We start from the raw sequence: 12,373 nt of genomic DNA on the forward strand, positions 1-12,373 counted from the left end.
CCTGAGGAGGGGGTCCGCTGATGGTCCAGCTGCAGTCCACAGCTGTTTGGTTTAGGGCTCGGGCTTTCAGGAGGGGCCGCTCTGGCTGTGTGCCGCTGGTCTGATGATGGGACAGGGCGGTGGGACTGTCTCCTATACTGGTGTGAGCCCACACAGCCACCTCATACACTGTGCCTGCTGTCAGGTTTGCAGCTGGAAACAGACAGCACACATCGCTCATTTAATTTCCAGATAAATGACATTTGATTCAAACATGTCATTCACCCGGATGCAGAATCCTACACAAACACTACCTCTGAGGATCTTCTCTCTGACTGTGTAGTTCTGGCTCTCCTTGACGTGGGTGTCAAACTGCCAGGACAGAATGACTACGTACTGTTTCACCTTAAAGAAGCACAAGAGAGCCATCAGTCATGTTTATGCAGACGCAGAGAGGACACAAGCTTTTCAAGTAACACGCTGAGGTAGAGAGAAGCTCCTACCTCGTACTGGGAGTTGAAGCTGAATGACAGGCTCATGGAGTCGGTGGTGATGCTGTCAGCGATCACAGAAGGAGGAGGCAGAGCTGCAGGAAAGGAGCAGGTGTTTGTGTTTTAGTTCAGATGGCTGACAATGAAATACGTTCAGTGTGATTTGTTTGTCTCTTCAGGGCCATCAGTCTAAACCACGGCAGTTTGATTTTCTCCAGACATTTTACTGTAATAGAATGTTGCTGCTAATCCAAACTCAGCACTTCTTGCATGGACAGTATTTCACATGACAAGCCTGTTAGATTTTCAATGCCCTTCCTTCCAGACAAAGCCTTTTTTGTTGAAATATCTGGAGGAAATGTTTAACAGCAGCTTGACATGTTGAAGAACAGACTCTGAACAGAATCTGAGTTAATGAATCAGTGGGTGAAAATGGTATTTATGTTGAAAAGAGCAATGGAAACCCTGTTTACACTTGGTATTAAAATGCAATCTGTGTCCTGACACGAGGTGTAAATTCACTGTGATTGGAATGTGATCGGACCTGCCTGATCACATCTGGAGATAGTCTGACTCACATTATGTTTGGATCTTAGGTAGGTTGCTGTTTTGTAGGCTATACAACATACAGATGTTTGTTTTTAGCCAACACAAACTGTTGTTCAGATTTAGTGAGCGAGAAAGTGAGAGGGCTGAAAGACACACACCTCACATCAAAGTGCCAAAAGACGTGTTCTTCAACAGAAATTAAAGCAGCATTAGTGGGAACTGAATGATGTACAGTAAGAAATAACTGTGTGCGTGACACGATCTGCTGTTAACAGCAGAGGGCAGAGGACAGAGATTCAATCTAAATGAGGATAACAAGGACGTGTTAAAAACAGCAGGTCTAAACGCCGAGGCAGGATCGGATCTTTCTTATCTGAATAATGTATCTGGATACAGATCGCATCTTAACACCTGGTGTAAATGGGTTAAGAGCGATGCATCTGAAAGGTCTGTGTTGCTGTTGTTCTGGTGGATAAATGCTGTGAAAATGCACATTATATTGAAATTACCCCAACAGCAGCTGCTAATTATGTCTTTCCACCTTTTTTCTATATCTATGAATTAGTAAGTTTATTTTGAGAATTTATAAAAGGCAACTTCCTGCTGCTAAGAAGTTCAGCTTAATTGTTTTAAAGAACTTTAAGTAACTTTATCATGTACTGTACCAATAAATTTAGCTGAGCCATTTCACCCACTTGAGTGCTGCTTGGAGATGAGTGTAAACACATGGTCGGTGGTTACGCGGTTATTTTTGACAACTGCTGAAAACAGAAACGTCTGCACTCCCTGAATTAGAGGCAGACAATCCCAAGTGAAGTTATAACAACTGTTTCACACAGGGCACACCAGCACAAGCTGAAATACCCGCCTAACACCAATAGGTGGCACTTTTGGAAAGGTTTTCAAAGCAGAGGGTGGTGACAGTTGGGAGAAGCACACACCTTTCTTAGGGGTGATAGATTTAACTTCAGTCCAGTTGCCCACACCTCGACTGGTCACTGCTGCCACCTGGGATGCAGCATTACAGAGACATCAACATTTAAACACACTGTTTGCACATGAAAACATCACAATGGCATTAAAAGAAAAAACCCTGTGCATGTGTGTGTGCCTTACCTTGAACCTGTACTGAGTGTCTGGCTGCAGCTCCTTCACCTCAGTGTGGGTCGTGGTGCATTTCTGTGACGTCCAGTCAAGACCTCCTCGCTCAGTGTACTCAACCTGACATCACACATGCACAAACACACACACCACCGCACGCACATGGAGACATACAGCAGCCGTCGTTAAGGCAGAAAGGTCGAACAGGAAATGTAGAATCCATGAGCTCTTCTCGCTGTGTGAGAGTGTGCCAGAGCAGCAGTGTGCAGCACATCACTGTCAAATTAAATCTGACAGACAATTATCAAACAAGCGAGACCACATTGTTTCCTCAAGGAGGATGAACATGCAGAGAGTTTCTTTTACTGACTGAAAATGAACATGTGAATCAGTTTTATGCAGGTGAGGAGGACTCACGATGTACTCTCGGATGAGGCCATGTCCTTTGTCAGGAGGGCTCCAGGACACTTCCACCGTCCCATCCTCAGCGTTATCACAAGACAGCTGCAGGTTCCTGGGTGGGTCGGGCACTACGGGACACCCAGACAGGGAGGAAAAAAAGATGTGTCTATTTTATGAGAAACATCTACGAAGTGAATCTTTTCCCAATAGTGACTTTAGTAAACACATTTTGAAATGCTTTGAAAGTGAATCTACAGTCTATGTGTGTGAAGTGTGAGGGGTTACAACTGACATTTCATTGTACAACCCTGTGTTGTGACAATAAATTAATTTTGATAAACTGGTTCTGTTTAAAATATTAACTCCACATCATAATTTTCCCGAGCCCAAAGTGACATTTTTAAGTTCCTTCTTTTGTCCAAAACCACATAAATGGCAAAGAGAAGCAGAACAGCTTTAAATTCAAGTTGCTGAAACCTGCAAATATTTGACATTTCAAAGTCATTGATTTGATTAGTAATCAAAATCAAGACATTGTGTTTCCTGACAAGAGATGCAAACTATCAGGAAGGCCAGAAACTGTGGTTATCTTTAAGGTATAACTTCAGCAAAAGTCAGCATTGGTCATACTTCAAACAACTCTCAATGCAACAAGGAGAAATATGCATAAAGCCATCTGTCTGCTGACAACATGGACGTAATATTTGACAATTCTTCATTGTATGGGCCTTAAACAGAATTTGTTTTGGTGTGTTCAGAGTCATCCTGTTAAGCTGAGACAGACTCCATACAGAAAATTTCAATGTCTTGGACAAATGGGAGGAATTTTGGTCAAATATTATCTGTGCTTAGGGACCACATCTTCCCATGTTTTTGTGTCCAGGTGACCAATGAGGACAATTTTTGAAACTGGTCGAGCATTTTACCTTCATTACATTTCTTGGGAAATTGTTTAGATGGGTATTTCTAGGAAACCTGTTTCCCGACATTAAACTGGAATACTCACATCCCTCTGGTGTCCTGACAGTGATCACCTCGTTGGTCTTGTGCAGCTTGCTGAGACACTGAGTGAGCACTTTGACATGGTAAGTGGTGTCTGGTTTCAGCACGGTCAGTTTGTAGCTTGTCTTGTTGCTGTGAGTGTCCATAATGGTCCACTGCTGCGTGCCCACGAGCCTGAAGACAAAAACACGTGATCAGTGACATGAGGCCTCGGGACAACATGTAGTGCTGAGTTTAAGGAATAATCACAACAACTGCATATTGGAGTAGTAGTGACATCTGACAACAGGTCATGATTTCTCAGTCTAGCAGTAAAATATGACGGTGATAAGTTTCAGAGCTGCAGGTTACTAATGGCTCACCTGTAGTAAATGAGGAAGTAGCAGGAATCCAGAGGAAGGTTTTTGGGACGAGACCAGGTCAAGGTGATGGCACCAAAAAAGTCTGGAGTCCACTGGAGGTTCTGGACTTTATAGGCCAGAGTGTCCACTGGGAGAAACAAAGAGACATGCTGTGTGGATTATAATGTTTCAAATAGCTCAGTGGGAGAAAAACAGCCGGCAGATGGTAGAATTCTTACAGAATACTAAATGCAATCTAAAAAATATTCGAGTGAGTGCAACTTAACAAAGTACATACAAATAGAAAAAACACAAGCAAATTAGGAAAATACACAAGACACAACCAAATATACAAACAAGAGAACACTCACAATGCAACCAGAAACAGAAACGTGCTGCAAGTGGCACAGATGATACTGGATTTGTTCCCAGGAGATACAAGAACATGATGAACCAGGCTGGGACCTGGACCACCTGCTGTGAACGTAGCCTTAGCCTTTTACTTATGATTAACTTGCAAATTCAAATCATCTGTTGAAATAAAAGCAATCTATCTTGAAATGTCAATAGCACGTTTCTGTATTTGGTTATGTTGTGAGCATTTGCAGAGTATTTGTTATTCATTGTCAAACTGATGAGAATATTTTGTTTTTTTTACTCTCCTTGTGTTTTGTCTATTTGCATGTGCTGAGCTCTCTCTGCCACTGAGGTGAATAATTAAAGCAGACATTTAAAGTGGACCTATCATGGAGTGGTTCACATGACAGTTTCTTTGAAAAGCTAATATTACAGTCATACAACTTGCACATCATTTAAAGGACTCTTAACACACTATTTGGGGACCTACGGGTGCAGTTGTCCTCGTCGCTGTGGTCGGAGCAGTCCAGAAAGCCATCGCACCTCTCACTGTCCAGCACACAGGCCTCACTGTCAGAGCAGCGAGTCCCGTTAATGCAGAACAGAGGCCCACGAGTGGCTGGACACAGAGAGAGAGCTTTTACATTACCTGCATCTAAACTATTTCTGCATGCAGTGATGTGGACAAAAATGAATTGAAATTTGCATTATTTAGATGTTCCCTTTTAGCCAACAAAACCAGAACAGATCTTAGTGGACTCTCAGTGGATCTTAAGGTCTAGCATGAATTCAGAATTTTGAAGGTTTGATTCATACTGTCACATTCAACAGTTTTAGCACAACACAAGATCTTCTTCTTGGTTATTACTGTTTCTCTGTGCATGTGATGTATGCAGACAGCATGCAGAGACTCACGACAGTGGGCTTCATCAGAACCATCCTGGCAGTGTAGCTGACCGTCACAGCGCTGCCAGTCAGGGATACAGTGGGGGGGTCGGCGGCACAGGAATTGACCCCGTGTGCAACGGCCAGGGGCAGGCACGGGAGGAGGTGCCTGGGTGGGCACTGGAGGCAGCGTCACAGAGCTATTAGCTGCTGTCACAGAAATACACAATGTTACTGTGGAGACTCATATCTGTATTACTTTTTTGCTTTTGTTGTTCTTTTCTCGACTAAAATATACATCCCAATAAATCCATTCCTAATAAAACCCACATGTACACAACATGTAAAGATGCACGTAAGACAGAGGTGGTACCTGTGGGACATCCCAGCTCATCGCTGCCATCAGGACAGTCAGCGTAGCCGTCACACACCCAGGTGTTGATGATACAAGCTCCAGAGCCACAGTGGAAGCGGTTGGGGGCACACGTAGAGGGACCAGGGGCTACAGTGTGAGGAGTGACACCACCTGCAGGGGTGCATGTTCGAGTTGAACAGACAGTACAACATGTATTTGCATGCATATCAGGCACAACAAATATTTTCCACCATATTTAGGGGACAGATGTTAATGGATGCCTTTAAAATACTAAATTAAAATTAAAATAATTCTTATTATTCATCCATCCATCCATTGTCTATACCCGACTATCCCTTTGCAGGGTTGCGGGGTGGCCGGAGCCACCCTGACATCTCAGCTGTCAACGGGTGAGAGGCGGGGTACACCCTGAACCAGTTGCCAGCCGATTGCAGGGCCACATATATAGACAAAAAACCATTCACGCTCACACTCACACCTAAGGACAATTTTTAGAGTTAACCTAATGAGCATGTTTTTGGTCTGTGGGAGGAAGCCGGAGTGCCCGGAGAGAACCCACGCATGCACGGGAAGAACATGCAAACTTCACACAGAAAGGCCCCGCCTGACCCGGGGATTGAACTGGCGACCTTCTTGCTGTGAGGCACGCGCACCACCTGCTGCCACCGTGCCGCATTTTTATTATTCATTCATTATAATTTTTGTAACTAAATAATTGAGAGCTGACAGTGGTGGAAAACAGAAGTCTAGGAAAACATATGATAGTCCACATCAAAACAGGGACGTTGTGTTACAAGGTGTGCAGGTGTAACAGATTACAAAAGGGAGTTTGATGTCACACATCAACCTCAGTTCTGTTGCTTTTAACAACATGAGTAGCCTCATCACAGACTGACTGTGTACCTGTACACTGGGCCTCATCAGACCAGTCCCCGCAGTCATTCTCTCCATCACACTTCCACCATGTTGGAATACAGCGTCCATTTCTGCACTCATACTGGTAATACCTGGAGCAGCCTGGGACCTCAGTGGGAGCAGCTGCAACACACACAGTTACAATCAGATACTGCCACTTAAGCATAACGGCACTTCCTCACTATTCAGAAAAATCAGCAAGAGAACAAAAGAAATGTCCCGTGTATCTGATATTCATGCAGTACAGGTACACTTGATCTGTCTGCTCCCGACTTCTTATGTGTAAAACTTTCCTCCTCACCACAGTTGGCTTCATCAGAGTAATCTCCACAATCGTCCATGCCGTCACACTTCCACTCCAGGCTCACACACACTCCGTTGGCACATTGGAAGGTGTAGGCATCACACACTTTTCCAAACTCAGATGGTGTGGCTGAGAGAACACACACAGGCACATTTGTAAGTTCCACAAATCAAAGACAAAATCAATGAAAAAAAGATGAACCAGAGTAACAAAAGTAACAATGTTCTACAGTAATGAAAATGTGGGTTTTAAATATGCATTGAAAATATGCAATATGCTACAACATGCTGCTTGAAGGACACAAACAAATACTGAATTAGGGAATTTGTAGAGGAAAAAATTTACAACTTACAATTTTTACAAGTGATAAACAAAATGATTTGATGCCTGTTTAAGAACCGGTAAGCTGTGGTTCAGATTAGAGCCCAGTGACACAGGAATGAGAGAGATACAAGACCAGATCCAAAACACCACGCTCTACTGACACACAAACCTGATTTAATGAGTCTTTGTCGGCGTGCACAGGTGTGTGACAAGCAGGGGAAGTGCAGCAGAAACACATCACCTTTTCATGTTAGCTGCTTTTGTCAGCATGGCTCTTTAAACATCTCGTTTTTTACGAACATCATTGGCTAATTTATATTTTCAACTTTCAACGGGTTTTTGATTACTGCAGTTTCAGATCCTGTCCCTCATTCAAAAGTAACAGATTATAGGAGGACTACACACACTCAAAGCCCAAAACCATCCCCACGTCATACCATGGTGCGCTGAGTGACTTTCTATAGTTTTCCAAGGATTGTGAAGTGTTCCAAGCAGGGATTAAAGGATAACAACCAAATGGACTCAAAGGGCTTTCTCAAATACAGTGTCCCTTACCACATCCAGCATACTCGGTGTCCTCATCTGATCCATCTTCACAGTGTTTGATCCCGTCACAAACCAGGGACTGAAACAGACACTGGGCTCGGTTCTTACATACAAACTCCATGTAGCGAGTACACAGGGGGTCTGTGGGTGAAAGCAAGCAACATGACTCGTCAACACACGACTTTTTCCAACATTATACTTAAACTACCTGCTTTGCAGTTTATTACACACTCCACATATATTTAAACATGAGAGGTGTGTGTGGTACTTAATGAAGCATAGACTGATGTTCTGCAACACACCCCAAGTGATGACAAAATAATAATTTTGTGACATGACCTGTGGGGTTCAACAGGGCTCTTCTCTTGGCCCATTCTTATTCACTCAAAATATGCTATTGCTCTGAGATACTCGGCATTAATATATTGGTAATTAGGCATTCCATTGTTTTTTTATATTCAATGGCATAACTGGATCAGCATAATTCATTTTGATGTGATCTTTCACTAACCAACCCCCCCTATTATGTACTACTCATTTGACTCTGCATCTGATACTACAGCAAATAAGTGGAATCACTCACCACAGTTGTGCTCATCAGCACCGTCTGAACACTCCTGAATGCCGTTGCAGTGCGCAGTGGCTGGGAGGCAGGTGTGGTTGGAGCAGGAGAAGCCATTACACCGAGTTCCCCCTGGAAACACATGAATAATGTAAATAAAATATTTCCGCTTACAGAGAACCATTGCCTTCATGACTGTCCCTTAGTCATAGCTGTTTATGACTGCTTCAATATCCAGCATTGTTATTAAATGTATGTCTTCATATGTATGACAGGTCATAATCACAGGAATATTAAAAGTTGATGACTTAAGGTTTTGTTTTTGCTGTCAGTGTGGAAAAAAGTCTGAAACAGGGAACATTAGACCTTCAAACTTCACTGAAGTACAACAGAACAGCACATAAAATATACTTTGGAATCTGTAGAAATTACTGTATTAGAAACAGCCCCACTGCTTATATGCTTCCACACATAAACATTAATCAAATAAATGTGATGGTATTGATACTGTGTAACTGCACTCTGCTTGGATGTCACATTCAACACTGTAATGGTCCAAGGTGCTGCATATTGTTTGGTTTTCATAAATATCTTCTATTCATTAGGCAGTCCTATTCTTTTTAGCCCACATCACCGTGTGTGTGTGTGTGTGTGTGTGTGTGTGTGTGTGTGTGTGTGTGTGTGTGTGTGTGTGTGTGTGTAACAATAATAATGCAGCATGCACACCACCATGTCAATAATGATACAAGTGCTTTGCAATAATTCTGCACTTTCACTAGGACTGTATTTTCAGTGGGGCTGGTTAGCGTGTTTCTTCTAAAATTACATGGTGAGTTCTACAAATACATGCTGTCAGTACATCAGAGCTGATTTTAAGTTACATATTTTTATGTGGATGTGAGAAACACTAGTAAAGTGTGTCACAATGACACTAATGATCTGTGTGTGTCTTAACTTACCACAATATTGAGGGTCTTCGTCAGAGTCATCCTGACAGTCATCATCACCGTCACACATCCAGCGCTGTGGTATACAGTGACCAGTGTGACACTGGAAGCTGTTGGCCTCACAGGTATGGTGGCCCACTAGGGACAAAAAAAGAGAAATCAAAGCTTGGAGAGGCTGGTAAGACAGAAAGATCCTTCACAGATGGTTTTAACTGCAACACACACTTGATAATGAATGAATGTTAAGTATTTGCATAAGCATATGTACGTCCTTATCACTGTAAATATATGCAGGGTGCTGGATTTGCATTAAAATTGTTGCATAAATAACCATATTATTTGAGTGATTATTTCTATAACTGTGGCAATATGGTGTTTTTTCTCATAACATTATTGCTTTTTTTTCTAATCATGTAGTCACAGTCATCACCTGTGCAGTTGGCCTCATCTGACCAGTCTCTGCAGTCATTGTCTCCATCACAGCGCCATGCCTCACGGATACAAACGCCTCGTGCACATGTAAACTCTCCTGTGCCACACTGGTGAGACTCTGAGAAATGCATGAACAATGTGGTTAGTCCTTGCAAAAGCTATTTATATCCACTGTCATTCCTGCAATGTCCATAAATTAATTAATGTAGTTATACGGCTCAGTTTGGCTGAGATGGACTTGGATGTGGACAAATGTTCATATCCTCCTGACTATCAGTAATTCAATTTTTTCCTCTGTGGAGGATATTTGTAAACCTGAATATCTCCCACCCACTGCATACTACTGAATTCAGTGACACCAAATGTCAAGGGGTGGGGCTTTGGTACCTTTCTCTTTCTCATTAAGGACAATGGTGTCAGTGCAAGCGCATTTTATGGGAAGAGGAAAAGTAAGTGCATAATAGTCTTTGTTGAGCAAATTTTGGCTTGAAATGTTGGCATATTTTAGAAGTCTCTTAGCAACACATTAAAACATTGTCTGAATTATTCTAACTGTATTTTAGCATAGTGTTTAAGTGTTTAAAAAAGGTCCTAAAAGGAGGATATACAATAAAAAAGAAACACTATTACTTACAACATTATTATTCAGATTACAGAGAACCAAGAATCCAGTAGAATTTAGTATTGAATCAATGCCACACAGAAAACGTAAACAAGCATAAACTAGGTTTTTAAGATATATACTATAAAATACAAGGTAACAACAAAACATCAACCTGGTAAACTAGATGTGATCCGTGGAGTCTAACAGGGCTCGATTCTTGGCCCAGACATATTCTCCTGCTCTGGCTCATATACGTTGCATAAAGTCACCTATAATAAGCCATTGCATTGTATTTCAATTACAAACCTATGCAATGTGGAACTGAAAATAGTTTATAAAATCCTGTTAACAGCCAGCTGTGCCTCCTTTAAACCTCTACCTGTTCTGACTGCACCCCTCCTCATGACTAAAAGTGCATTCAGAGCTACAGCAGGAGTCAAGGAAGTGCCTTCATATTATAGTCAGTCTTAAAGTGTCATTTTCATGCATTACAATCACATTTTTTCCCACGCTATAATCCACAGTACAAAGGGCGACAGACTCAAATGATGCAGCTGGCTGAGATGCTTGGAGCATTGTCTGACAGTAAGTGAACTTTCAATGTGTAAGTCATAAAAGATTGTGCACTTGTGCTGTCTGCGGTTGAAGGTTTTGTGAGAAGGAAAACTGACATAACTGACAGAAAAATCATTTACACTTTAATTCTGCTCATTTATTTTAGTCCTATTTTACAATTCTTTGAATTTCGAGTCAGACAGAAATCCTGCAGCACTGGTAGCTTAATGAGAAAGCTGCCAAGGGATTCAGTATGCAGTCAAATGTAGAGATCATAACACACACAATTCAGCCTCCTTTTACAAGCCTTTAGTTTATGTTACAATCAAACTTGTAATGTACTTTCTATCTTGTAAATACATATCATTTCTTTAGGATGTTTCATTTAGTTTTTGTTACACTAATTAGAACATTTCCTGCCAAATTTGATGGAATATTTTTCAAATAATGTTATATATGTACATTTTTCCTCTTATTATTATCTCTACGAAACATTAAAAACTCTGAATTAAAAGTGTTAATAGCATGAATATTAGTCACTGTTAACATAATTACATAATATATTCTCCATACTTACCACAGTGCTCCTCATCACTGTTGTCTCCGCAGTCATCTTCATGGTCACATTTGAAGGCCAGGGGGATGCAGGAACCTGAGGCCACGCAGCGAAACTGGTTGGACGGGTCACATGTCGTAGTGGCTGCAAGTGGACAGGACATAAATAAGGACAAGCATATACGCGTAGTTCTTTATGCAGAAAGAGCTTTTGAACAGGGCTTTGGCTGAATACTTACGGCACTCCTGTTCATCACTCATGTCTCCACAGTCGTTGTCGCTGTCACACTTCCAGATGCTGCTGATGCAGCGCCCGTTAGAGCAGCGGTACTGGTTGGGCAAACAGCTGTGCTCTGATTGGAGGAAAGAAAGGAAGCCAAGCAACCGCTAATTAGTCAGATATGATATGAAATTAAGGCCTCATTTCCAACAGAGACAAGATCATATATTTTACAGCTTAAGTTCATGGTGATTGTGCAGTATGTGTTTTTGTCTGACCAGTCTTGACACAGGTGTTGTTTTGGAGCTGGTAGCCGGTGGGACACTGGCACTGCAGCTCTCCGCTGGGCATGGTTACAGTCGGGGCACCGTCTGGGCACACGCAGGTGTGTCTGTGGCCGGGCTGTGGCAGACACAGTAGGCTGCACGGCTGGTCAGCACAGGCATTGTGGCCTGGTGGACAACAGATTAGGGCCTCAGTTTGAGCATGAATAGTTTTGAAACTATCTAAGTAATAATCCTGATGGGTCACTTGCACTTGTAATCTACTGTTTCCTTTGAAATAGTGCATAGTTTTCCTTTCTTTTTTTAACTTTGTGTCTGAAACTGAAACAGACCCAGTTACTGAAAATAATATCTCATTGATTCCGCAAAGCTTTCAAACTTTCTGGACATGACTGCACTCTCTGTTCCTCACCTCTGTTCTTCCCCTTATAGAAGATCTTGAGGTCCATGACCCCAGTCAGTCTGCCAACAATCAGCTCATTACTCTGGGAACCAGCTTTTGGAGCTTTGAAGATCCCCATTCTGGACCAGTCATCCCAGTACAGATCATTCTAAAAACAGCATCCAACACAATCAGGACAGACACATTACAACCAGCCTTTTTCTGACATAAGTCAAGGGTTATTTTAAATCATAGAAGAG

The 12,373-nt window shown here is 42.1% G+C and overlaps 1 protein-coding gene across 3 annotated transcripts in view; it reads right to left on the reverse strand.

The window, feature by feature from the left end:
• The window catches only part of sorl1 (sortilin-related receptor, L(DLR class) A repeats containing), a 92,564-nt gene that overhangs the window by 10,573 nt on the left and 69,618 nt on the right, over positions 1-12,373 (reverse strand). The window contains exons 21-41 of one of the 3 annotated variants that reach the window (XM_070971248.1): positions 12,144-12,282; positions 11,726-11,899; positions 11,467-11,580; positions 11,250-11,372; positions 9,512-9,631; positions 9,094-9,219; positions 8,156-8,266; positions 7,582-7,713; positions 6,700-6,831; positions 6,387-6,521; positions 5,481-5,633; positions 5,138-5,287; positions 4,713-4,841; positions 3,887-4,013; positions 3,529-3,698; positions 2,538-2,650; positions 2,136-2,240; positions 1,961-2,027; positions 483-565; positions 294-384; positions 2-192 (exon numbers count right to left, since the gene is read on the reverse strand). In XM_070971248.1, coding sequence (XP_070827349.1) covers positions 2-192; positions 294-384; positions 483-565; positions 1,961-2,027; positions 2,136-2,240; positions 2,538-2,650; positions 3,529-3,698; positions 3,887-4,013; positions 4,713-4,841; positions 5,138-5,287; positions 5,481-5,633; positions 6,387-6,521; positions 6,700-6,831; positions 7,582-7,713; positions 8,156-8,266; positions 9,094-9,219; positions 9,512-9,631; positions 11,250-11,372; positions 11,467-11,580; positions 11,726-11,899; positions 12,144-12,282 — 2,685 coding nt within the window. Of the gene's footprint in view, position 1; positions 193-293; positions 385-482; positions 566-1,960; positions 2,028-2,135; positions 2,241-2,537; positions 2,651-3,528; positions 3,699-3,886; positions 4,014-4,712; positions 4,842-5,137; positions 5,318-5,480; positions 5,634-6,386; positions 6,522-6,699; positions 6,832-7,581; positions 7,714-8,155; positions 8,267-9,093; positions 9,220-9,511; positions 9,632-11,249; positions 11,373-11,466; positions 11,581-11,725; positions 11,900-12,143; positions 12,283-12,373 lie in introns of all 3 variants that reach the window. The other 2 variants (XM_070971247.1, XM_070971246.1) reach the window with 2 other exon arrangements.

Source organism: Chaetodon trifascialis, chromosome 9 (genome assembly GCF_039877785.1).
Source record: "Chaetodon trifascialis isolate fChaTrf1 chromosome 9, fChaTrf1.hap1, whole genome shotgun sequence".
Taxonomy (NCBI): Eukaryota; Metazoa; Chordata; class Actinopteri; order Chaetodontiformes; family Chaetodontidae; genus Chaetodon; species Chaetodon trifascialis.